This window comes from Hydra vulgaris, chromosome 09, assembly GCF_038396675.1.
Source record: "Hydra vulgaris chromosome 09, alternate assembly HydraT2T_AEP".
Lineage (NCBI taxonomy): Eukaryota > Metazoa > Cnidaria > Hydrozoa > Anthoathecata > Hydridae > Hydra > Hydra vulgaris.
Window position 1 is genome coordinate 36,215,285 of NC_088928.1, and position 27,645 is coordinate 36,242,929.

General features: G+C 27.1%; 1 protein-coding gene across 4 annotated transcripts in view; it reads left to right on the forward strand.

Annotated features, from left to right (window-relative positions):
• The window catches only part of LOC100208926 (protein white), a 35,236-nt gene that overhangs the window by 4,111 nt on the left and 3,480 nt on the right, over positions 1-27,645 (forward strand). For 3 of the 4 annotated variants that reach the window (XR_010640825.1, XR_010640824.1, XM_065805554.1), the window contains exons 1-14: positions 10,876-11,325; positions 12,509-12,707; positions 12,870-12,918; positions 13,338-13,524; positions 14,169-14,240; positions 14,526-14,624; positions 18,623-18,789; positions 24,585-24,656; positions 24,736-24,838; positions 25,086-25,142; positions 26,091-26,125; positions 26,202-26,307; positions 26,443-26,580; positions 26,853-26,945. Coding sequence is in view for 2 of the 4 variants with exons in the window: in XM_065805554.1 (XP_065661626.1) it covers positions 11,152-11,325; positions 12,509-12,707; positions 12,870-12,918; positions 13,338-13,524; positions 14,169-14,240; positions 14,526-14,624; positions 18,623-18,789; positions 24,585-24,656; positions 24,736-24,838; positions 25,086-25,142; positions 26,091-26,125; positions 26,202-26,307; positions 26,443-26,580; positions 26,853-26,945 (1,551 nt within the window). In the remaining 2 variants the exon portion in view is untranslated. Of the gene's footprint in view, positions 1-10,875; positions 11,326-12,508; positions 12,708-12,869; positions 12,919-13,337; positions 13,525-14,168; positions 14,241-14,525; positions 14,625-18,622; positions 18,790-24,584; positions 24,657-24,735; positions 24,839-25,085; positions 25,143-26,090; positions 26,126-26,201; positions 26,308-26,442; positions 26,581-26,852; positions 26,946-27,645 lie in introns of those variants that run through there. The other variant, XM_065805555.1, reaches the window with a different exon arrangement.

The window sequence follows — 27,645 nt, forward strand, 5'->3', positions numbered from 1 at the left end:
TTTTTTGTGATTCTATATGAAATCTCATTGTTGTAGTTTGTTATTGCAAAGAGCAGAGATTCTATAAAAAGTTCCTTGATCCACCAGTTAGTCCAAATGGAGTGATAGTGCTTTTGACAATTCAGTAGAATTATTATCTGTTGCTGTAGAAAATAGTAATACAACTCTTGAGATGACAGCATATTGTTCACACTGGTTGTAGCTATTAGATTGTGCTGTATTTGGTGTCATGAAAACCTACTGCAATACTTGTTGTTGTGATTTAATCAATATTTGCTCTGTCAAAGAGTCAAACTTTTTTATACTGCATGTACCTGATTCACAGAATTAACTTTACGGTATCCATCAAATATAAAAATCATGTTTTTATTCGTGCAAATATAGTACCATAAATTCTCAATCTGAAATATCACTGAAAAAAAACTTACAAAAAACAAGTGGGTTTTAATTCAAACTCAACTTTTATTAATTAATACAATTGAAACATTTTTCATAACGTATGAAAAATACAATGTATTTTTCCTAGTATGTTATGGAAAAGTTGTTGAACTTTTGCTATGTTTTTAAAATTTTCCTTATATTTCTGACAATAGAAATTTTGTTTTTAATTAGTTTCAAATATACTAGAATGCAATCAAATGTATTTCTTGAATTTATTGAAGCAATTTCTTTATTTAATAAAACTGTCATTCCCTATTGCAAATAAAAGTGTTTTTGATTCAAGTCAATTATATGACAAAACAAGACCACTGAAAAGAAAATTTAACAATTATCATGATGTTTTCTTATACCTTAGGGTATGAGAAGTAAGAATGAAAACAAGAAGTTAAAAAAAAACACTTTAGTTTAGCACTTCCATTATTTTATCAACGTGAAACTTTATGCTAAACTAAAGCATTTTGTTTTAACTTCCTGAAGCAATGCAAGACAAGTTGCATGATCTGATCAGGGGTGAACCCAGACCTTTTTTGGTACTATAGGACCGGTATGGGCGCCAAAAAAATGCCTCAAAATATTAATTTCACTTTGTTTTTCTTTTTCTTTTTATATTAAAAATAGAAAAAAAAGTTCTTTCAAACGCTAGTTTTCTGTATATTTTAGCTAGTTTATTTAGCCAGTAATGTTTACAAATAAGGTTCGCTGCAGGTTTAGAGTCAGGGTTAAATAAAACTAATGGGCATTCACTGATGACATCACACAGGAAGCCGAATAATTATCTTATATAAGCCCAGGATAATACAATTTATACTACCCATTTGGATTTGAATAAATATGCCCAAATTATTTCTTAATGAGTGCTTGTAATGTTTATAATTAAAATAATAGATGTCTAGCATTTTGTTAATAATCGATATCTCATTTAAAAAACCAACCGACTCTTATTTGTTCCATTTTTAATCCAATTATTAATTATTTTGATTATTTTTCAAATAGATACTCAAAATAGATTGAAAGAATGTTTATGCTATATATGCTATTACTTTTAAAAGTAATTGCATGTATATGCTATATTGGGCTATTCAAATACAATGAAACACATTTTTGCTGTTTTTAGACTCCCTTCTTTGTATATGTAACATTTTAAACAATCTCCCCCCGCTCTATTTGTGGCGGGGAGAGATTGTTTAAAATGTTACATATACAAAGAAGGGAGTAAATATATCTTTGAGTTTGTACTTTTATGCTAAAGATTTACTATTCCGCTGTGATTAGAATTTTAAAAATTTTGTCATGTCACACTGTGGCTAACCACCCCCTCTCCCATGTGATATTTGGTGACACTTTCAAACACCTCCACCCCATATAAGAATGTCACGTATTATTTGAATCGCCCCTTGCTACATTTTTAAATATAGCAACAACAAGAAAAAAAAGAATTGTAAGTAAATTTAAGCCCTGTCTTTAAAAAAAATACATTCACTGTTTGGTCACATTGCCTTATGTGTCTTAATAAAAAAAATTAGTAATACTAACTACTTCTTTTATACAAATAGTTATAAAATATTTGCCTTAAATTTTGGGTAAGTTATTGCCTAAGTTTTGCGTAATTCATGCGCAACCTTAAATTTAAGCAAATGCTGCGAAAAAGTTGTGAATACCAAATAGTTATGCAAAAAATATTTTGCGTAAGTTTTTCGTAACTTTTGCTCAGCTACGCAAAAGTTGTGAATCCGCACCCTGACTTGCAAAAGAGTAATAGCCATTTGGTTAATAACATTGAAATGGTGGAGGCAGAAATCGACCAGGAATAACACGGAAGTAAGAGCTCCTTTTCGAAGCGCAACATCCGGGATCTTCACATTTCACAATTTGTGTGAAATATTGACTGGTGCGCACATGAGAGGCAAACCAGTCCTGATCCTTTGATAAGAGATGATGGACATCGAGCTCCATCTTTTTGTCTGGATCGATATACTCGGCCACCATTGGAAACTGGTCAATCATCAGACCTGAAAAGACCGAGGCACAGTTCTTTCCAGCAAATTCAAAGTTTTGTTTCTCCAAAAGACGATCCACTGTCCTGCCTTAAATATAAGTCGCAATGCAGATAATTAACTCCTTAAGCCTTATATATATATTGTATTTTGATAAATAGTTGATATTAAAAATGAATTTGAATACCTTTAAAGTCTAGATGAGGTCCATAATGATTATGAGGTAGGAATAATCTTGCCAACTCTTTACTCAGTGGAATCATCCTTCTCTTGGCTCAATTGAAAGCACTCCGTCCTGGTGCATTCGTCATGATGAATAAGGCATCCAAATCATTTGTAAGGAAATGATGAATTGCTGTAAACAAAATGGATATTTAAATTAGAAGAAGCATAACTGTATTGATAGATCGCAATAAAAAATTTGAAAAAGAAGGCTACACTAATTTCGATGACTTTAGCGTATCGTGGATTTTCATCTGGTTGACCATCAAAACTGAAGACAACCACTGGCTTGACCAACTTGGTCAAAGGATCTTTTGTGATAGAATCAAACTCTGGCAGAGTCAAAAGTTGTTCAAAGTCCAATCCGTGAGCATACGCTGTCGATGATGAATGCTTTCCAGATCGAATAGCAACATAAGTGGGACCGGAATAGGAAACTGCGTCAGATTTTCCAATCCCATCTAGTTTGATTACAATACCTACGTAGACAGACGGATGAGTTTATGCTTTGCAGTGATAACCCAATCATGATCAGGAAGAGAAACTCGATATTTCATATGCATCAATATTGGAGCTTGTTTGTTGACAGCGGTGATTCCAATAGGAATTCGAGCTTTATCGTCTTGACTTATAAAGCACACATCCTTGGGGCCCAAAAAAGAGCAAAATTCTTCCACATTTTTTATAGTTGCTGTACAAAATGGACCATCCACGTGACTTAAATGGAGGTCATTTTAAGCCCGCATCAACTTAACTGGAACCGTGTAGACGTGTCTCTTTCCTTCAAGCAAATCGCTCCGTTTTGACATCAAAGGAGTATATAAAGCACCTCTGCTAAGATTGTAACCTCTCTTTTCGAGCTCGGCACCAAGCTCATCATACGATTTGAGGCTCTTTAAAAGTAATTAAAAAATTATCAGTGCAAAAGTTCAGAGGCTGAAAAGTTATATTGAGACCTAATATAGTCCATTAGAATTATTTATTATCTAAAGTTGTACTCTCACCCTATACACTTCAGATTGTTTTTTCTCGTGGGCAGCAGATCCATGTTCAGCAAGTTGAATGATGACACGCAATATCTCAGATTGCTCTACCTCAATAGTAGGGCGACCGATTCCGTCACATACTTTAAGAGCTTTTTTCACTTCCGGGTGGTTAGCGAACACCTACAGTACCGAAAGAACTATACAAATAAGCTAATGTTAACTACAATATTATTATTGTAACTTATTATTATATGATGCGATAAATATTACCTGATTCATGACAGTTTTCTTTTCAGTCATTGATTTTTGTTTTTACTTCATATTGCAAATCAACTTGTTTAGATTACTCGTAAGCTCCTAGACATTGGCCTTCTTCTTTTTAATGGTTTCTTCTTCAGCATCGGTCAATAAGCCACTTCTTTTTCTGCTCTTCATAGCAACTATTTCTTGATTCAAAACAACGATCTTTGCTTTGATTGTGTCTTGAGCATGAGTCTTTGCCTTCTTCGTCTCATTTGAATTGTGCTCAGGATGTCGTGTTATCAACGTGGTATCAACGACATCTATTGGCTCAATAAATTGATCTGAAAAAACTGGAACTCTAAAGACGAAGAACTGGCATGGGAAAAAACAGTTTGCTTGGTTGTTTGATGGGCCCGAAATGACATTAAATGATCTTTTTGTTTCAAGACCATTGAGGTATACTTTTGGATCAAAGTCTTTACTTGAACCTCCAAATCTTGCTTTTCCTTAATCTCAATCCATATTTTGTGGACTTTTTTTGACTATCGGCTTTTTTCTCGAACGGATGAGCAATTTCCGAGAGTACTTTGTACAACAAATATTATGTATCTATCTGTTATATTCACTTGATTTATACGCATAATAACGATAAGATGGTATATATTTCATAGGTTAACAAAAAAAAAAAAAAATTTTTTTGGTACCGAGCAAACAATTTTTATTTTGTATAGCATTTCTCGTTTTGATTTCAAATACGCAACTCATTTTTCACTATCATGTTAAGTTGTAAAGATATTTGGGTTCAAATCTTTAGCATTTCGGGTAAAATCCCTAATATTGTCTAAAAAAAAGTTATTTAAAAGTATGTCAACCTGGGTCTCAAAAGAAGCGTATTTCCATAGAGATTTTAGAAAATATAAATATTTTTCCTTAAAATTTATTGACAAAAAAAATTATGTGAAAAAATGCTTAAGACTTTAAAAAAAATTTAAAGACAATGTTTCTCACCAATAATACAAAAGTACTTATTTTTATTAAAATCTCTATGAAAATACGCTTCTTTTGAGACCCAGGTTAACATACTTTTAATTAAATTTTTTTGTGACAATATTAGGGGTTTTGCCCTAAATGCTAAAGATTTGAACCCAAAAATCTTTACAACTTGGCGTGATGGTGAAAAATGAATTGCATATTTGAAATCAAAATGAGAAATGCTATACAAAAAACAAATTATTTGCTTGGCACCAGATTCTTTATAAAATAAGTTTCATATAATAGACATATTTAATTGATTTTTTTAATAATAAAAACCTAGATAACTTAAACTTTAAGTATTGGGTTTTGCCGGCTTCTGGCGCACTGTCAAATGATTCAATTGTCAAGTGCGAATACTGCTCTTCAACATTTTTTTCACATTATTTTTGACTTTTCAACCAGCAGTCACAAGCTCGATGATTTATTATTTTGAAAAAGCTGAAAATTACGAAATTTAAAAACTTTTGGAGTTAAACAAAAATCAATTGAGAAAACGAGTCAGATTTTAAATTACTGCTTTTCTTAGAAACAAGATTGATTCAACTGATGTTGTACATGCCAGACATGTTACAGTAGATCTTGTTCCAATTTTTAAGTTCGAGAAAAGTATTGATTTTAAAAATGGTTGGGTAGCACAAAAAAATAATAGACTTGAAATAAAAGTATGCTTTTGAAGTATTGCAAATAAGTAAAGTTCGGAGATCAACAGTTTGAAATTTCACCACCTCGACACCGCATATGGTGTTCAGGTGGTGAAATTTCAAACTGTTGATCTCCTCTTCACTAACAAAAATCTTAAGAACTTCCTTGAAAAAAAACTGTTATTAGGTATGGCTATAATTGTTTTGTATTTGATAGACCCAACTGTGCAAAAGTTTTTGTAATCTCTGAAAGAAATGACACTCCATTCCCCAATTAAATTCCCGTAATTTACTGATAAGCTGATGAGGATTAAAGAAGGTTGGGAAAACTGCGGTTAATTGGAACGATTTTTTTGTGAATTTGTAGCCAAAATGCAAATATTTTAAAATAATTGATTTTATTGTCTAAATAATTCTTACTGAAGAATTATTCAAGCAAAAATAGTTTCTTACACAAAAAAATCACTAAAAATGACAAATAGTATTAAGTACTTAAAACAATATCATGCATTTTGTTCATGGGTGCCCACAGAACTTTTTGATTTTTAAGATATGACACTTTCACGTATTGTGCTAACTCCAACTTAAGTATATTCGTTCCTACGCTAAACGAGGGAGTTTTGCAAAAAATTATGACGATGAAGGCTCGGGAATAAAAACACCCCCAAAATTTTGGCCCTTCTTCTGCCCAAACGAGGCTTAAGAAAAGCAGTTATGTAGTAAGGTTTTCTTATACTAAATTTAAATTTATCAACAGGTTTAAAATTTCATTTAAAAATATTGTAAATTACAAAAGTTATGACCAGGCTAAATTTCAGACCTCTTTCCTCTCCCCCTCCCCCCTCCTCCACCCTAAAAAAATGAGCGAGTTTTAATATCACAATAAGTGTCATATTGGAAACATCAAAAAATCGTGTGGGCGCCCATGGTTTTATCATTTCATCATTTAATGTTGTTTCTTTATTTTCGGAAAGTTTTTTTCATAAAAAATGTATAAAGCTACTTTGTTTAAAAGATAATTGTTTTTTTAACTGAGGAGCCCATCTGCAAAATGATCTAAGTCCGAGTAAATTGACTTTGAGAAATCAAAGGAAAACTGGCCCACGCCTAATTAGCGCTCCAAAAAAAAATTGTGTTCCTTAAATTTGTATCATTAAATAGACACTTTAAAAATCACGCGCATAAAAAAAAATGTAACTCGACAGGATCTCGAAATAAACCTTTTTGAAATATGGACTTATTTTGATGTCAGTTGGATTATTTTGAAAATGTTTGGTTAAATTCATATGGCTTGTTAGTTTATTAAAAAGCATTGAAATATTTTGATTTATTTAAATTTCGCGACATGTTATACTATAAAAAGGTAACGGAAAAGGAAGTATAAAATAAAGGGAAAAACAAAATATCGTAAGTTTTATTAAGAAACTGATCAACAACAAAACAAAATTTGAAATACAACAAAAAGTTAAACATGTCTGCTTTCAGCATCTTTATCAAGACAACTGCATATAGTATCTTCCTCATCTTCTAGCCGTTCTTCTATTAAAGAATCAATAACAATACTTTTTAAAAAATAAAAACGATTATCCTTCTCCCAGTTCACGTCTACATGCATAAGAATTAAACTTTTGATATCTTTCTTATAAGCATCTGCAACTGGGACTCCTTTATGAATCTGAAATGGACAAGAAAAACAGTCACGAACTCTTTTTGTAATAATCTGAGGACTGTTCAGAAAAAATTTAAAATTTGGTTCTCACTGGACTTTAATATTTTTAAGTGATCCTCTTGTGATAAAAAAGCGTTTATTTTTCTGAATTTTAATTGGCAATGGTTTTTTAAAAACTCTTAGAGATACTGATTTAAAATCTAACACACTCCAGTCTCTCTGCAATTTTGACTTTTCCCTGTGTACTGTAAATATTATAGTACTCTTCTGGGGAATATATTCGTTCAATCTTTTTAAGCTTTTTTTCTAAAGTTCCAAATACACGGTTACAAGGCAAAAATGCATGTCCTCGAACAGGAAACAAATTCAATTGTTTTTACTAATATCGGTGCATGTCTTAACAGCCAGAAATACTGCACTGGAACAGGAAGAACTATTCTTTTTGAAATCATTCTCATTCTAAGTATAGATAGTGATATTATCTTGATTTAATGATCCGTTAATAAGCTTGCTGATCTGGAACTTTAGGAATGACTTGGTTTTGTTGATGGTCAAAGCAAATAATTTTTAGGAGAACCAAACCCTAAATTAAAATTGATTATGAAAATTTTTTGAAAAATTCATGTCGCAGGTAGGTTGGGTTCCTTTTCTGCATACAATTTCCATACTGTTTTAATACTTTTAAGCTCTTATGGTAGATAAAGTTTTATAGATTTCTTTCTGCTTTAATGACTCTCCCTTCCAGGAAAAGTCTTTATAAATTTTATCACAGCCTTTTTCTTATCCTTAAAATTGTGGCTCTTTTTATCACCACCTTTGTTTTCTTTTCTAGGATTACCATGTTTAAAGAAATATTTTGCAATATTTTGAACATTAGTTTTACCAACATGTAAGCATTTTAGAAAAGTGTACAAATATGCACAATTTGTCTGTTTCTTTTTCCATAAAGTAGAGATATCACGGAATATCTTAGATAAGTTTGTATGATTCTGTTTGTATTAAACTTTTAATATTCATAATATAAAAGTTCAACTTATTTTCTTTTTCTTGCGTTACCCTTAGTAAGACGGTGGCTTGCTTTTTCTCCAACAGCTGTAAAACCTTGTGTAATTTCAGTCATTTTTTTAAATGTGAATAATAAATAAAGCTTGAAGCGCTAACAAAAAGTGCGCTAATTTTAATTTCAACACTCCTTTTATGGATTGCTAAAAAATCATAACGTCATTTGATTCGCTGCGGACTAAGTACGTTTTGAAGCTGTAACCCTGTTTGAGCGTGTTTTAAAAATATTGTGATATTTTCCCTAAATATTTTTAAGACCTAGAGTCTTTTATTAGATCTAATATTAAATAAGAATATAGACTTCTGTATCTAGAATGTAGAATTGTAATTAATTCAATTTTTTTATTTTTGTGACTTTTGTGAGCGTGTTTTGCAGATGGGCTCCATTTATTTGATTTCAATTTATTTGAAGTTTGATTGAAAAGCGAGAGTAAAAAGTCCTTCAGTATATGCAATGCAATAGCATCATTACCTTTAACTACCTAAATAGTGCCTAAAATTTTAAAACTAAAGCAAATAAAATTGCTCTTTTTAAAATTATTATTTTCTTTTGCCTACAAAAAAAATTTTAAGATTTAGCGGACAGGACTATCATATGGCATTCGATTGCAACTAACATAAAAAAAAATTCAAACATTTGTTATTAGAAAATCAAGCAAACTTCGTTGCTTACGGTAAATTAAAAACAAATCATGCTTTTATCTTGCGCAAAAAAAGAGCTGAGTTGGTTTTGAACTATTTGAAGTGTGGCTCAGAGAACACGATAGAAAGTTTAAATTAGAAACCATAATGTTACATTTTGATAGTTGCACCGCCCATTATAATATTGAGAATCTTAATTGATCACATTTTCTTTTCCCAAATACATTTTATTTGGAGCCATTTGATTATTCGGTTTATTTTCCCTAAAAAAAAAAAAAAAATTATAGCTGCAATTGACAATGAAAATCAATGTTCTCAATTAGACATACCCAGTGCTTTGCTTAATTATGACTTCTCTTAAATCGGACAGTATATCAATTCCACTTTAGCGTCCGAGTTAACAGGAGTCTTCTTTATAAATTATTACAAACAATGGTAGCCGACAACAATTCAAAATTGAAATTACTGAAAAATCAGTTAGCATTGTAAATAAAGATTTTATTTCTACTTTAAATTTAGAGAATTTTAAAACTTTGAATTTTGCTCTTCAAATTTAAAGCGGAAAGAAGCAAGAAGTTCTACTACTTTGATGTTCTATTACTATTACTAAGAAGTTCTACTTCTTTGATGTACTACAAGAAGTTCTACTACTTTGATGCATCTTGGTATTAGTTTCTTATTTTCAGTTTGCTTTTCATAATCGGACACAACTTAAGCTTTTTTGATTTTTTCTTGTTTTTTTTTTTAAACAAAAGATTCTATTTAACAAAAGACACTTTTATTTAAAAAAAAATATATTCTAATAAAGTTAAAAAATTTCCTTCAAAATTTTTAAGCAACTGTGGAGAAGCGGCAGGTAATTAAAAAAATCGATAAAAAAGTTCTGGTTAAAAATAAATTTTCATTATTTTCAATCACCGTGCATTGTTGGCAATACAAAAGATGGGTTTTCTCTCTCTTCTCCTCCCTCCCTCTCCCCAAATAAGAACTTGAGAGGTTTACCCCTTACTGTTTGGCTCAGTAAAAATGAAGTTTTTAAATATTTAACAATAGTTTAATTTTTGTGTCGTAATTCTTTTTTTGATTTTTTTTACTATTTAATTAAAGAACGAATTTTGAAAGCCTTTAGCATAATAAGGTTTATCATCTTCATTATCATTTCCTGTTATTTCTTATCTGCTATGTGTTTTTTGTTATTTGTTATCTTTTGGGTGTTGACTGATTTTTGGATGATTAAAATATTTTTTAAGTTTTTTTTTCAGAGTTTTAAAAGCATGATTTAAAAAATTAAAAATTGAAGTTTCCATTATTTATATCAAATTTCTTGACATATTTTTTAAAGTGCTATTTATAGTTTAATGGTTATATTCCTTTGTATAAACTGCAATTAATGGACCGCAATTTTTTATTTATTGTATTTTCTAATGATAAGTTTCATTTAAAACGATTTGTATGCAATGAGGTAAAAATAGTAACAATTTGTAAATAGAGAGCTACCTCAAAAGGTACCTCAAGGAGTATACTTTTGAAATTTTATGTAACAACCTGGTTTAATTAATTTAATCGTTTTCGAATTTGCAAAAAATAATTTTGAAAAACCGTTACTTTTATTTATCGTTTTTTTAATCTTTTTTCAAACTTTTTAAATTTCTATTTTTGAAAAAAGTTTTAAAAATTTCACTTTTCAGAAAATATAAAAAATGACCTTATTATATTTTTGTTGAAGCTTTTTTAGTCAAGACTTTTTTTGTTAATTTATTTTCAAAAATAGCCACAGTAATTCAAAACATCTATTTCTAATATCATCAACTTTTTTTAATCACCTTGCCGACCGTAGATAAACTTTCATTTTTTAGTATCGTGTGCAAACTTTTTTGGATGATTTTCAGTCGAAGGATTTTTATTTGCACTATTAATTATTTACGTCTTTTAGTTATATTATGCTTCTTTATGTATTATTTAATGTTTTAAGTCATGTATTGTAGCTATGCAACTTTAACTTATGTAATTTATTTTTACTCAGAAAATGTTTGCTGAATATTTGTAAAACATAATATAAAGCAAAACGCTTGATTTGACCGTGCTTTATTGTACATCTGTGTTTTATCTCTTTACAATTTAATAAGAACTGTAGTCGAACTTTAATATAATATGGACGAATGAAAAAGCTAATTTTTGATTTTTCATCATAAATAAAAAATATCTATTTCATTATAATGGAAGTTTTAGATTCTGAAAGCTCGATTGAAAAAAGAAGTTTTTTTCATTCGTTTCCTGATCTCGAAAAACAAGCAGTTGAAATACGCAGTGGAACTCAAAGCACAAGTAATTTAAATGCTACATATAACCAAAAAGCAGCTAGTCTTGAACAAGTCAGATCTAATCAATTGGTATGCATATGGTATTTCTTAAAACAGATATTTAATACAGAGAGCCTGGTGTTCATAATTACAATTAATTTCAAACCAGTAAATATAAAATTTATATGCTAAACATGGAGAGATCAACACATAATTGGTTGTTTTAATTGTTTTAACACATATATTTTAATTATTTAATCAAAAACTTATTTAAAATCATTATTTTTTGTCTCTCTTTTAAATCTCTTTTCACAGTAAAAAAAAACATATTTTGTTTGTTAAAAATTACACTTTTTTTCAAAGCAATATTTCTAAAAAATTTCTCTAGCACATTTTTAGTTTTTCATTATGTTTAGATAAAGTTGCAGACACTTTCCATTTACCTAGATATTAAAAACATGTAATATGTATTTTGATTCAAAAAGCATTTATAAATTTAAAAATTGATTTTACAAAACCATTGTCTGCACACAATGAATTTGTAAAATTAATAATCTGTCAATAATTTTTCAAATCATAATCAGGAAAAAAAAAAAGAAGTCGCTTATGCAGTCTTCAGCAGATGGCTGTTCAAGGATCCCCAAATATATTGCATTATATATGATATATTTTCACAGCTTTTATTATGTTAAAGGCAATTTTAAATATGGTTTTTTCCTCTGAATGCCTTTTTTTCAAGAAACTTGTTGCTTTTTTAGCAGTAAGTGCTGTTAAGACAAGGCAATATTATGTTATATGCTCATTAACTTTTCCTAGTAGAAGGAAAACAAGAAATATAAAACAGTAAAAATTCAAAAAAAATTTTTACTGTTATTTACTGTTTAATAGTCCACAAGAAATATAAAACAGTAAAAATTCAAAAAAATTTAAGATTTTTTTTACAATTTTTTATCAGAAAGCAAATGTCTGCTTCTTAAATTCCTAAATTTTTATAATTTAAGAATTGGATTATGCTACATCTGTATTGGTTTAATTTTACAACTTAATTAGACTAATAATCAGTAAAACAGTACTTTAAAACAAGTATGGGTGTTTCTTAATTTGAGATTAAATTTGCTAATTTTAAAGGAAACTTAACATACAACAGTTGTAACTTTGTATTACTTTGAAATAAATTTAATGTAAACTTTAGTTTAAAACAGCTTAACTTTGAAATATATTTAATGGAAACTTTTAACATTCAACAGTTGTAACTTTATATTACTTTATTTAGATTAGAGGTGAAGTTTGTTCTCCAGACTCTCAGTTAAAAGATTCTGATTTTAATAAAAGTAGTAGTAATAAAAAATCTGGAGTTCGCTTGAGCTGGAAAAACTTATCAGTTGCTACAAAACCAAAAAGTTTATCTTTATTTAAGACTATTTGTCGAAAATCAAAGACATCAAATGAAGGAAAAGTTCTCCTCAGATCATGTAAGTAATTATTATTGAATTTAAATTTTTTAATTATATTGTATAAATGTTATTTTTGGAAAAACCCTGATTTATGTAGAAAGACAAAAAAGTTCTTTTTTTTATTAAACCTTTTTTTTACATCCTGATTTTTATTTTGATAATTTAGAATTGTACTTTTAGTAAATGGAGCTGCTGAACCTGCAAGTCTGCTTGCTATTATGGGTGCTAGGTATTTAATTTTATCAGATTTGATATTCATTTGAGTGAAATTTATTTTTACTTTAAAAAGTTGAGATTATGTTTGTCTTTATCTAACTTTATTTAATACTATTGGGTATTTGTATATAGGGTATTACTGTTTGTAAAATATTACCTTTTATAGGAATATTACTATTTTACTGTAGGATATTACTTTTTCTAGAATATAATCTTTTTAATATAAGATATTATCTTTTTATAGAATATTACCTTTTGACTATAGGGTCAAAAGGTAATATTCTAATTTTTTAAGAATATTATGTTTTTACTATAGGATATTAATTTTTAAAGTGTAACTGTTCAAAATTTAACTATTGATATATTCTATAGATTAATATCCTAATGATATATCACTTAATAAATTTTTTAACAATTACCCATTTGTTTTAGTGGTGCTGGCAAAACAACCCTTTTAAATGTTCTGTCTGGTCAAAATGTTAAAGATTTGGATATAAGTGGTGATATTTTAGTCAACAATGAAAGAGTACAAAATAAAATTAAGAATATATCTGCTTATGTACAGCAAGAAGAATTGTTTATTGGAACTCTAACTGTCAGAGAGCACCTTCTCTTTCAGGTTTTATTTTTTGAATTTCTCTTTTAATTTAAGAGAAATATTTTGTTTTATAATCTTAACCAATAATTTTGTTATTTATAATTAAACATTAAAAAAAGTTTAATAGGTAAGTTTATAATTGACTATTCAAATAATTTTAATGTTTTAATATATATATATATATATATATATATATATATATATATATATATATATATATATATATATATATATATATATATATATATATATATATATATATATATATATATATATATATAGTTTTATCAAAAGTTAGATGTTTTTTAACTTCAAACTTTTTAAGATTAACATCTTAAGTATTTAAGCATATATTCTGTTTTTGGACATTATATCCAAATTTTTTTGTTAAGTTATTGCAGGAGAGTACTAAATTTGTATTATTTAATTATTATTGCAATATTTTTGTGCAAGACATGTTCTATAATACATCACATTACTCTTGCACCTGTTGGTTAATAAAGTTCTTAAAATCATCTAATAAAATTTTCTCTTATTTTTTGTTAGAAATATATTTTCTAAAGTTGCAAGTAATAAAATCATTTTGCTATAGTTATTAAATATAAATTATTTTTTTTATTTATATAAAAATTGAGCAATGTTACTATTCAGTATTTACAATTTAGGCATATCTAAGGATGCCAGAGTCATTTTCAGTTAAAGAAAAAGAGAAAAAAGTTGATAATGTTATAGCTCAGGTGAGTGTTAAAATACAATAAAAAATACCATAATAATTTATTTTTTTTTGAGACATTTAATCACAAATCTGTTTACCATCAAGTATTTTTTTTCAATTGTTGAGATCTTTAATTAACAAAAAGTATATATATATTTTTTCTTCCGAAAAATGATTTTTTTTTTAATAATGTCAGGCATCTACTTTTAAAACTAATGTTAAATTTTTTTTTTAAATTTTCATATAAAAAATTTTACAGATAAAAATGTGCTTATTTTTACTTTGCATTTAACTTTTTTTTATATAGCTTGGTTTAACCAAATGTCAAAACACAATTATTGGTGTTCCAGGACGGATTCGAGGAATATCTGGTGGAGAAAATAAAAGACTTTCTTTTGCATCTGAGGTTATTCCTAATTTTTTTTAAATCTTAAATTATTTATAGCTATAGAGGATAAAAAGCAGTCTTGTTAATCTGTTTTGGGATCAAAATACAAAAAAACCAGCATAATATACAAGAATACATACTCAGAATGGCTAATTATTAGCCATTAGATTAGGGTGAAACTTTAGGATGGGTCAAATAATGCATAGTTTAAAGTTAGGAAAAAACGCAAAAGTTAGAAAAAGCATACTTAAACAGTTGCTCCACAATTTACTGATTTAGATTTAGGAAAGTATTAACTTTTATTGATTGAAATATGTATAACTAGTACATCATATTGTATAAAACAAATAATTTTTGCTATTAAATGATCTTAGATCATCTCAGGCCAGCTCAGATTTTAATGAAACTTGCAAAGTTATTGTTTGTTTATAAAGTGAACAAGTTCTTTGTTAGTTAGTGTATATTTATAGGGTGAGCGAAGTTCCAAAAAATTTTATGTTTTTTAAAAAAAACATAATTTTGAAATTGCCTACATTTCTGCTGGTCTATTTATATGTCTTTAGTAAAAAAGATTTTCTTGTTATTTTGAAGTTCTGAATCAATACTTTGTTCTTTAAAGTCTTTAGATTTTTGTAGTGATATCAGTAGATAAAAAAATCAAAAAAACTTTTCATATAGTTATTTTATTTTTTTGTTTTTTTAAGTGGTTTTTGTTTTTTCTACTTTCTTTTGTTGCTGTGCATTTATAACAGCGAATGGATATCCATGCTATGAAAGCCATAGCTGTATAGTTTTTGAGCAGTTTCTCCTCTTTATTTAAACTTTTCATCAGCTAGAAAATCTCAAGGTTCTTCTCCATTCAAATTTTACTTCTTGAGCCTATTTATTTGTAAAAAAGCTCTAATTTTCTGGATGAAGTAGACAACTGTTAAGTGCCCACCTTAGTTTAGAACTTTTTATTAATTACCAGATCATTTTTGTCGTCCTACATCCCTTATATGTATATATTTATATATATATATTTTTATATATATATATATATATATATATATATATATATATATATATATATATATATATATATATATATATATATATATATATATATAGCAAAATTATATAAGAAGGATTTTGATTATCTAAGTTCTACTAGTTACACTAGCAGCAAATTAGGCAAGGAAACAGATGTTTTTGATTTGATTTTAATGAACATCCTAATGTTTAAAGTTCTGTTCTTCTTCCTAAAAATATTCTTCAGTCAACCGCTTATACAGCAGTGAGAGAAGGTATAACACCCCACCAACATAGCAGTGTTAGCAGTGTTGATTACTAGTGTTATTGTCATGGCTGGTGGTTCTGTAGCAAATTTTAGTTGTTCTAAATCCGCATCTTACAGAACTGCAGAGAACATAATATCTATCAGGGCTAAAGAAATAAAAGAATACATACACTTTAACGGAGAAATAGTTAATGAATTAACAGAGGGAAAACAATTTAAAAAAGGTAGAATTGCAGTTTTGATAAGGACTGATGCCAAAACAGAATTGCTAGGCATTCCTCTAATAGATTCTAGTTCAGGGTTTAATCAAAAGCAAGCTATTGTACAGTTTATGGAGTTTTTTGGAATAAAAGGTAAGGTTAAATGTCTCTGTTTTGACACAACTTCAGCAAATACAGGAAGAAGGTATATGTATATACATATACATTTTTCCATGAAATGGGATGGTGGACTGCTCCAGGAGTACCAAACTTGTACTTGTCTTCAAAAAATACCATAAGTAAAAGCTCTATCAGCTCAATGTAGTCCTTTCTTTTAGCCCCATCCTTAGTTTTTATTCAAATTCTACAGAAACATTATCAGTAGTGGGTTTTAAAAAAAGATAGTTCAATGACTAGATATCTGAACTTAAATACAAGTAACTGAAGTTACTTGTAATTACTTTTAACTCCATATGTAAGTAGAAGTTCTCTACTTCCATATGTAAGTAGAGAAATTCTACTTACAGTGAGTCTCTAAAATAAATTTTTTTTTTAAAGACCCACTGTTTTGGTAAAACTTGATATTTTCATGTTTTGATTATCTAGCCAAAATTTCTTTGTATACTCAATCTTCTCACCTTTTTTTTAATTTAAAGAAAAACATAATAGAGACAATAGATAAGTGTAACTAAGAAATTAGTGACCCAGATGCATGTTTAATAGCAAGTACAGTATTGAAAGATTTAAATCTCCTGCCTGCAGAAATTGTTATTGCTCTCAAAAAGCTTTATAAACAAAAATATTTAAAGAAAATAATTGAAAAACAGTCTATTGAATTCGAAGTAGTTATTGGTGTATTGGGTTTGATGGCAAACAAGGTAAAACTTATATATAGAAATACTGAATAAGAGCACTATGTTTGTTTCTTTTCCGGAAATTAGTAAAGCAAGTAATATTGTTAAAGAAATCCTGTCAAACATCAATAACATAGGTTCATTGGAAATTTTAACAACAGTTATGTGATGGTACAGTGAACAACACTGGTCAATAGAATGGAATTAAATGAAAGTTAAAAAAAGGTGTTAGAAGACCAGTACAGTAGCTGGTTTGCTTGCTTGCAAATGAATTAATTTTTAGAAAGTACTTTGCTGCATTGGAGGGTGGACAATCAAAAGGTCCTTCTACATAAACAGGTAACATCATTACTGCATTAAATTTTGATCAAAAAGATTTATCTATTGTGAACTTAAAAAATACCTTTAGAAAAGTTTTTTGATGTAGGTGATGATGTGATAAAAGGATTAAGCATGGATTAGATCTTTTAAAAATCTAATTAGCAGTTAAACAGGCCAGTACTGCTAGTAATTTATATTTTATGCTGAATGCTATCCCAGAAAATCTCAATTAAATAAAGAAAGACTTAAATTGTTGAAACAGTGTTGCAAAATAACAGTTATTCTGCTTGTACAGAAAACATTCTTTTTTCTAGGGTAACTGATAAAGATCTATCCATTTGAAAGTTTAATTGATACTTAGGCTCACTCATTTGAAAACAGCATCTGTGTGTTTAATAAGTCATACATCAAGCTTGATTATGCAGCTACATAATATATATAGATGTTTGACTGGTCAACTACTATTGTAGTACCATTATCTTTTTCAAGTATTTTAAATGATGATCTTTAATATATATATATTAGGTCTTAATATATATATATATATATATATATATATATATATATATATATATATAATATATATATATATATATATATATATATATATATATATATATATATGTATATATATATATATATATATATATATATATATATATATATATATATATATATATATATATATATATATATATATATATGTATATATATATATATATATATATATATATATATATATATATATATATATATGTATATATATATATATATATATATATATATATATATATATATATATATATATATATATATATATATATATGTATATATATAGGGTCTTCAAATTTTGAATAAAGGTTATGAAAAGGAAAAAGAAAAAGTTTATGTGTTATGTCTCATACAAATCTGTCATGGTTGCTCGTACGTACAGATTTGAAAGTTTTCCATTTTTTATCTACCTGAAGTAAAGTTTATGTTGCAAATAACAGGAACTAAAAAACACATAAATCTAAAAAAATAGCAAATAGTTATGCTAGGTGTTTAGAGAGTTTATTTTTAAACTGGTGGAAAAAAAAATTTATAATCTTTTATATTTATTGAAAATAAATTTTATTTTTTTATTTTTATAAGTTTATTGTTTTACATTGATATTGTTGCTATGGATATTGTATCACAATTACTGTAGATATTAAATCATAAGGTTTTGCTCTGTGAACTAAATTATGATTACTGACTCTATTGTGGTTATTGTGTGATAATACTCTTTAAATGAATACTATTAAAGAAAATAGATTTTTTAATATATGTTGAGTACTTTTATCAAAAATTTGTTTTTAAATTTTATTATTTTATTTTCAGATAATTACTGATCCTAAACTTCTCTTTGTTGATGAACCAACATCAGGACTGGATTCTTTTATGGCAGAAAATGTTATAATTTGTTTGCAAAAAATTGCTAGTGAAGGAACAACTGTTATTGCTACCATACATCAACCATCATCAGAAGTGTTTCTTCTATTTGATAGGTAACTTGCTCAAATAAACACCTTCTCAATTATTTGTTAAAATGTTTGTTTACATTTTTATTTGTTAATCGAATTATGAATATTTTATAGTTCAGGCAATAAAAAATTACGAAGGCAAACTTAAAAACAAACAATATTTGTCCTTGTATTTGTTAAAAGTCTAAGCACAAAATAATTACCAAATTATTATCAGAAAAATAATTCATTTTCCTGAGATCAGGTAAATAAACCAACAGTTAGATATTGATTGAAGTGTATATACACAGATAAAAGGTTTCATTTGTTTTACTATTTTTTACATTTGTTTACTGTAGTTTAATTAGACAGGCTTCAAAATAATTTTTGTTTATACACTTTTTTTGAGCATTACTGTTAAAACATTTTTAACCTGCTAAAATATTTTTTGTTATTCAAAATACCTTAATAACTTAATGAACACCTTTGATTAACGCAAGTCAACTAATGATTTTATAAATTATTATTATTATATAGTTTCCATTTCTTTATTGACCTCTGAATAAAATTGTTCCTTGACTCCTCCAATAAATCATTAATCACTTTCCTACATTGTAATGTTGCTGGTGCAGATAGCAAATTTTCAATAAATTTGCTATCTGCACCAGCAGATAACAAATTTATTGAAAAATTTGTAATTTTACGATGTTGCATGTTCAAAATTTTACAATGTTGCATGTTCAAAATTATAACTTAAATAAAAGTATATATAAAACTAATCGCAAAGATATCAAAAGTTTACAGTTTCACCTTGTTTCTTTAGCTTTAAGTATAATATATATATATATATATACACACACATATATATATACATATATATATATATATATATATATATATATATATATATATATATATATATATATATATATATATATATATATATTATATATTATATAATCTTTATAAGCTTTAAGTATAATATATATATATACATATATATATATATATATATATATATATATATATATATATATATATATACATATATATATATATATATATATATATATATATATATATATATATATATATATATCTATATATCTATATATATATATATATTATATATTATATATTATATAATCTTTGGCTTTAAGTATAAACTTGCTAACTCCATAATATGTAACTTTACAGGAGACACAAAAATCATTTTTAAAAATAAAGCAATTAATTTCAGGAAATGGCTCTTATACAGTTGGTGTTTTTTTTCATTCTTTATAATATGAAATAAACATGTTAGAAAGTGAAAGTGTTAGATAATTCTGTATTTATTTAGTAATTAACATGTTTGTGACATAACAAGTTTTTATAACGTTTGAACATTTTTGATAAAGGGCTTGGCAGTTTTTCACTTATAATATTAGACTACTTAAAATTATTTTTCTAATTATAGGTAATGTATTTAAATACAACAATATTGTATTTAGAAAAAAAGTGTTTCTAATCTATATTAATAAAATATCATTTTATTTATATGGATTAGAAACACCTTTTTCCAGTTAATATTACCTCTATAACTTTAAAAAATTGCCACAAAATTTAATTCCAAAACTAAATGCTCTATTCTAATTGCTTCTCCAATTAAACTATCAAAAGTTTTCTCTTATCAAAAATTATTAAACTCTAAATGTTTTACTCTTTAACATAAAGTAACTGAAAGTTGCGGTGGTATTTTCCATTCATCAGTAAATCTCAATTTAAAATGTCACCATTTATTTTAGCAAAAATTGGATGCCATTAAAATGCCTGCAAATCAACTGTAAAAGCAACACTTTGTTTATCTTTTTCTGCTTGAGCTTCGTCTTTATTACTTTGATGATATCAATATTCTTCTTGCGGCTTATTGCCAACTTTAAAGAGAGCACATACCTCACATTGGTCTTTTTTGAAATAATATAATTCAAGATTTTGTACATCTACTTCTTCATTAATCTTGCAAATAGACAAAGTATGCACGTTCCGCATTTTACACCAATCGTTTACATAAAAGTCCTAAAGAGATCTTTACTCAATCATTTGGCAACAAATGCTTTTTCTGTGTAAAAGCATGACACTAGTGTGATTCCATTACTGGCAATGACTTTAAAAAATTTTTAAGCTCCTGAAGTTCTTGTTCAAAAGGCTTTGAACTAGAATCTTTAGTTTTAAAAGAATCTAAATCTTCGTTGTTTCTTTTAAAACAGGTAATTGTTTATTTTCCAATTTAAAACTGTCGATCTTTTGATTCAAAGAGTATCAAGAAACATAGTTCTGCACACTTAGATTGGCTGGTTTTCTTTTTAAAAATAGTAGAACAAAGATTGATCTTTTTGATTCTTCATCACTTATTCTCCCCCTTAGTTTTTTAACAGGTAAGGATGTCCCAAGATTATTAATGTATACTTTGTTTTCTGTCCAGATCATATAACAAAATTCTTTCAAAATATTATCTATAAATATATATATATATATATATATATATATATATATATATATATATATATATATATATATATATATTATACTTATATATATTCTTTCAAAATATTATCTATAAATATATATATATATATATATATATATATATATTTATATATATATATATATATATATATACTCATCTACAAATGTAGAAAGTTTTATATAGACTATTTTCACACCTGGCTCCAGCAAAATTAAAAAAATAAAATTTATAACACTTTTTGTATTATTATTTTATATTTATATTTACTATTTATTACATACTGGCATATATTTATATATTTTTAAACTCTAATTTACTTTCAACAAGATTGCAAGCAACCACTATTAAGTTATGATTTGAAAAAGTAAATGATTAACTGAAGACTTGAAAAGTTGCAGGATGTATTAAAAATAAAAACATGAAGACGGGGAAGAGTTAAAAGGCTTTTTTGATGCGCAAGGACAAAAAACTGAATTGATAAAAGTTTTTATTGTATGAAGGGACAGATCCAGTAAAAGGATGCAATTTGTTGAAAAAGAATCTAAGTAAGAATGAGTTTTTGTTTATCCTAATAGTGATGATAGCTTGTTGAAACATTGACCATGATAGTATTTGTAGAAAAAAGAAAGAAATGCAACCTTACAACAATGGGAGAGTGGTTCAAGCTTGGCAGATAAAGCAGATCCTAATTACAAAACTAATTCACAATGTGCTTTTAGACTTTGTCTGAGTGTAAGATGGTTGCTATTCGTCAATATAGGAATGGTAACAATATTGCAATATTTTTTTGCAGTAAACAAATGAGTTTTGTTGCCTTAAAATGTTTAAATCCACAAACCACTGCAAGCCTTAGGCTGTTACAGAAGAGAGATCAGATTAAAAACCGGCGCTTGTTCTATGCAATCAAAAAGTGAAAATTTTTTGTCAAGACAAGAGTATAAAGTTGAGTCCTTAGCTGATAGAGGTACTTTAGATGTAAAATTTTCATGAAGTTTGTTATTGTAGTTAAGAAACATTACAGTAGCAAAGATATTAAGCACTTTTTAAAAGTTCAGCAAAAATTGAAGAGAATTCTGGAGAACACTTTTATAAGACTCTGATGGAAATCTTATCTGGATCACAAACTGTAGAAGTGTTCAATTGAGAATTAACTTTAGCATTGGAAGCCATAATGATTTTAATGTTTAACAATGGGGTAATCTGTTTAACTGGCAGGAAGAGTGTGGCTATTAGATTCAAGAGTTAAATTAGAGTAAGATTGTTTTGCAAAAAACTCTGTCTTATTCTGGGGAGAAGTAAAAAGTCAGACTCATGAATTGGAGATTAAATGTTAGACTTTAGTTAATGACACTATTGAAGACTAACCAAAAGTCTTTAGATCCTAACATCTGAGATAAGAAACAAGATTTAGTAAACTTAGAATAACAGAGCTTAACATCAGGCGGGACCTTTTCACATTGGCTTCTTGGAATAATAAAAGGACATTTGTTTATAAGAGAGATATTCTTGTAAAAAAGATGAAAAAAATGATTACTGTTTAATAAAGCAACTGCTCAAGATGGTAAAAAATGCAGAGTAGAATAAGGCTTGACTTAATATTGAAGAGAAGGAATAGAAGCTTCCAAGCTTTTATTCCAGAAGGAATAAAAGCTTCCAAGATGCGCTTTTTGCATACATATTGTGGGTGTAAACATATATTTTTGCTATTTATTTAGAGGCTGGCAAATAAAAACCTTTTATATTTATATAAATCTTAGTATTTATGCGGTGTAGTATTTGCTAAAATAGAAGATGATAAGATAAATGTGTGGTGCGACTCTCACGCAACAAGAAAAGGAGGCATAGTCTTAGAGAGATTAGAAAAAAGTGTCTTATCAAACAATGTTAGAGAAGAATAAAGTGATTTAGGTGTCAGCATGTAGAAAGGTAGAAGTTTCAGGAGAAAGTGGTAGTGGTAGAAGTAAGAAAACTTAAAGAGAGTGCCTTATATGTTGTATGAATGAGGTTTAGTTAAAAAAAGAAAATACTCTAGATTGTTTATATTAGAGAAACAGCATAAAAGAGGAAAGCTAAAGCCTGATGATGATGATGATGATGATGATGATGATGATGATGATGATGATGATGATGATGATGATGATGATGATGATGATGATGATGATGATGATGATGATGATTATGATGATGGGATGATAATGATGATGATCATGATCATGATGGTAATGATGGTTATGATAATCATGTTGATCATAATGATGTTTATATATGTATATATATACAAAATATGAAATGAATTTTGAATCAAAAAAATATACTTTAGGATGTATAATTGTTTATGCAGCACTTAAATAAACCTTTTTAACAAACATCAATTATCATGGACCTATGAATTCCTACAGACATCTATAAAAAAAAAATTAAATTCTGTGTTATTTAACTGTATTAAAACAGTTGAACTAGATTTAATCCAAATAAGTTTAGTGGATTTTGTGCCAGTAATCAACAAACATTTAAACACACAAAATTTCCAACTTATAATACTAATAGGATACTTTATAAACCAATTTTTAAAACCTTAATATTATATAAGTACTACAAAAACAAATGAAAAGTAAGATTATAATCTAAATGGTAATAAGCTAATAAAAAGTTATTAATTACATCTAATGCATAATAGCTGCTAAGTGAAATAATTCTGTGATTTTCTTTATAGGAAAAGTGCTAAATTTAGTTTGCTTATATTGTATATTGTTTATATTCAATTTAAGTTACTTTTAATTAGCAATATTTCTCATTTTCTGATTAGTGTTATGCAAAATAACAGTTTGATAATTTCAAAAGTTCATACCTTTGATTGCAGTTAAGATGGAGTTAGCTGCAAACTTTTGATGTGATGGATTTGATCATTCTATAAATAAAGTTCATAAATCTAATTATACCACAGGATTCTCCATGAATAACAATAAATCATATTTGTTAATATGCTAATTGATAAGTTTTTAAAAAATATTTTGATCAATTTTGAAAGGTTCTAAAAATAGTTTAATCTTTAATAATGGAATGTACATATTATCAGTGCTCTTTTTTCTTTTTTGCCTACAACAGATTCACAATCTGCTTTCGGCACATAGTGAATCATAATTAAATAAAGCACTGATAGTACATTGTGAATAATAAGATTGTGACTCTCCCATGCTTGAAAATACATGGTTACAGCTGTGGTTATGTATTGATTTACTTTTTTATTTATTTTAAAATTTTAATGTTAAAATAAATGAAATATGTTTTGGAAGTCAAGATTAAAAATTTGAAATAAAATGTAACAATTTTTTAGGTTGTTGTTGATGTCTGAAGGTCGTACTGCGTATTTAGGAAAACGTGAAGATGCTTTTGGATTTTTTGAAAGGTCTATACTTCTTATCAATATTTTTATGTTGTTTTTAAAATTAATTTTAAAATTTAGACAAATGAAATTTTCTTGTTAGAGTAAACTATCCTTGTCCTTTAAATTACAATCCAGCTGATCATTACGTTCATACACTGGCAATTATACCTGGAAAAGAAGAGGAATGCAAAACAAAGTGTGAAGTAAGTTTATAGTTATATTGATGTTGATGATCATGATGATAATGATGATAATGATGATGATGATGATGATGATGATGATGATGATGATGATGATGATGATGATGATGATGATGATGATGATGATGATGATGATGATGATGATGATGATGATGATGATGATGATGATGATGATGATGATGATGATGATGATGATGATGATGATGATGATGATGATGATGATATTGATAATGATTATTACAATTTTTAGATGATATGTGACTCTTTTGTTTCTGACCTTAAGATTCCATTAAATGGATATGAATCTGTAAGTAATTAACTTTTTAAAAACTAAATGAAGTTATTAATATTTCTTAGTTGTATAACGTCTGCAATATGTCTAAGAGGAGAACAGGGCATTATAAAAATAGTAGTTTAAATCATTATTTAATAAAAGTTAATAATGATAAATTTTTATTAAATTTGCTAAAAACAACTTTATTTTTTTTTCTGATATTACATAACTTATATTAAATTAGCAACCTCAATAAAGTAAAATTAGAACAAGTGTTTTACAAACAGAATTAGTTGATGCATCAGAGTATAATCAGTTTGTTAGATATTTGAAGTAAAAATGCGGTAGTAGACCAGTGGTAGAACACTTGGCTCATAATCAAGAGTTCAATTTTAAAATTGAACTGATGCCTCTGGAAGTACTACACTAAATCTCCATGCAGCAATCTTGTTTAAGAATGTTTGTGTTTTGGAATTTAGACCTGAGAGAGTTGTAAAAGAAAAAGAAAAGAAAATGAATAGTCTCTTTGAAAGTGGTGGGCTCCTTTGTAGTCTGAGAAGGTGAATTTAATTACAACAAAAGCCTTAATCATCAAAAACAATTAATAAGAACACAGGACACCGCGTGATATAAAAATAAATTCTTTCAAATTGTTTTATTACTTTAAAAAAGTGGGCAGCAAATGTTTTATAAAAATGATTTTGATCTCAGATTTACAATCACTTTATATATATTAATGTAAAGCAGTATCAAATACTTTGGCCAATATATGTGTGTGTTTAAAATAAAATACTGGTCAAATTATATATAGAAATATATAATTTTGCTTATATTTAATTTTAATTTTTTGATTTTTGGGTATTTTAAACCTATTGAAAATACATTGATATTAGTGCATCGCTCTTATAACTTTTTTTTTTTTAATATTTGAATAAACATTTTTTATTGTTATCATATTTGTTATTATATTTTGTTTTTAAGCCAGTTATGTTGCAACAAAAATACTCAACCCAAAAGTGAGTATAGTTATTTATTAATTTTTTTTTGTAGCTTGTTATAATTTTTTTTATTAACACTTTTTTTTTCTATTAGTTATAAAGTTGGATTTTTAAAACAACTTGAGGCAACATTATGGCGATCTTGGATGTCTGCACGAAGAGAGCCTTACATTAGCACCATTAGAATTATGCAAAGTTTTGTGGGTTTTAATTATTTGATATAAAAAAAAATTATATCAATTTACAAATTGACATATTGTCAATTTACATAAATTTCAGTTTGTAAATTGATATTTATGAAAATTTTTACGGTATCAATGTTTATTTTAAATCAGGTAATGGCTCTTATTGCTGGTCTAGTTTACCTAAGAGTTGGAGACAATGAATCACAGGATAAAGTCATGAACATCAATGGAGCAATCTTCTTTAGTGTGACCACAATGTCATTTGGTTCAATAACTGGTTCTTTGTTTGTAAGTAAATTTCATACATACTAATCTTATTGCTGACACATTTAAGACATTAACTTTTGAGTAATATGAATATATAGAATATATACAAGCATTTATATTATGCATTTGTTAAATAAATTTCTTCATTTATTTAAATTTAAAAAAGATTCATATTCATTTTATTTTTATTTTTTACTAATATCACATTTAATTAAAGATCTTAAGAATATTAAAATTTTATTCTTTAACTTTTAAATTTTATTCTATGTTGTAAGATGGTTTGTTTTTATTAGGTGTTTCCTGCAGAACTTCCTGTTTTCTTAAAAGAACACAAACTTGGAATGTATCGAACTGATGTTTACTTTATTAGCAAAACATTGGCTGAGGTTATTTTATATATTTAGAACGCATGGTCACCTTTGAAATATATTTAAGTCGAAGATTTCATAATATTAGGTTTAATAACTATAAGTAATATATAAATCTTTTTTTATTTGTATTTTCTTGTTATTTCCATTGGACTTTTTTTATCTTTTTTGTAATTTTTAAAAGTTGATCGTTGGTGCTAGCTAAATCAGAGCAAGTTGTACAGAAAGAAACTATTAATAATTTGATACAATTAGCTTGTTTACCAAATAGCTCTTTTTTAATTAGGACTGTAATATATTTTAATAAGTGTTTCAACTGTTGGGTGTGATAGCGCTTTTGTATTAGATTTTTTGTATGTTAGATTTTTTTCTATTCCCCAGTCAATATTTTGTGAGCTGCTTCTTATCTATGATAGGAAGCTCACAAAGTTTTACTACAACAAATTTAGAAATAATAAGAATCACTTCAAAGAAGAGTTATATAACATTTGGTTGATTATCAAATTAATTTGTGTGGAGTATCTGTTAAATATTTGGTTAAATAGGTCTAATCAAGTTTCACATTTGCATTTTTATTGTGTTTTTTTTAAGTTGCTACTTTTAAATGTTATGCATTATCGATTGTAACCTGTTTTTAGTTTGTGTTTGAATTAAATAGCATTTATGTGTTGTTGTTATTATTTTGTGAGTGTTACAATAATATTTGCACAAAAAAAGT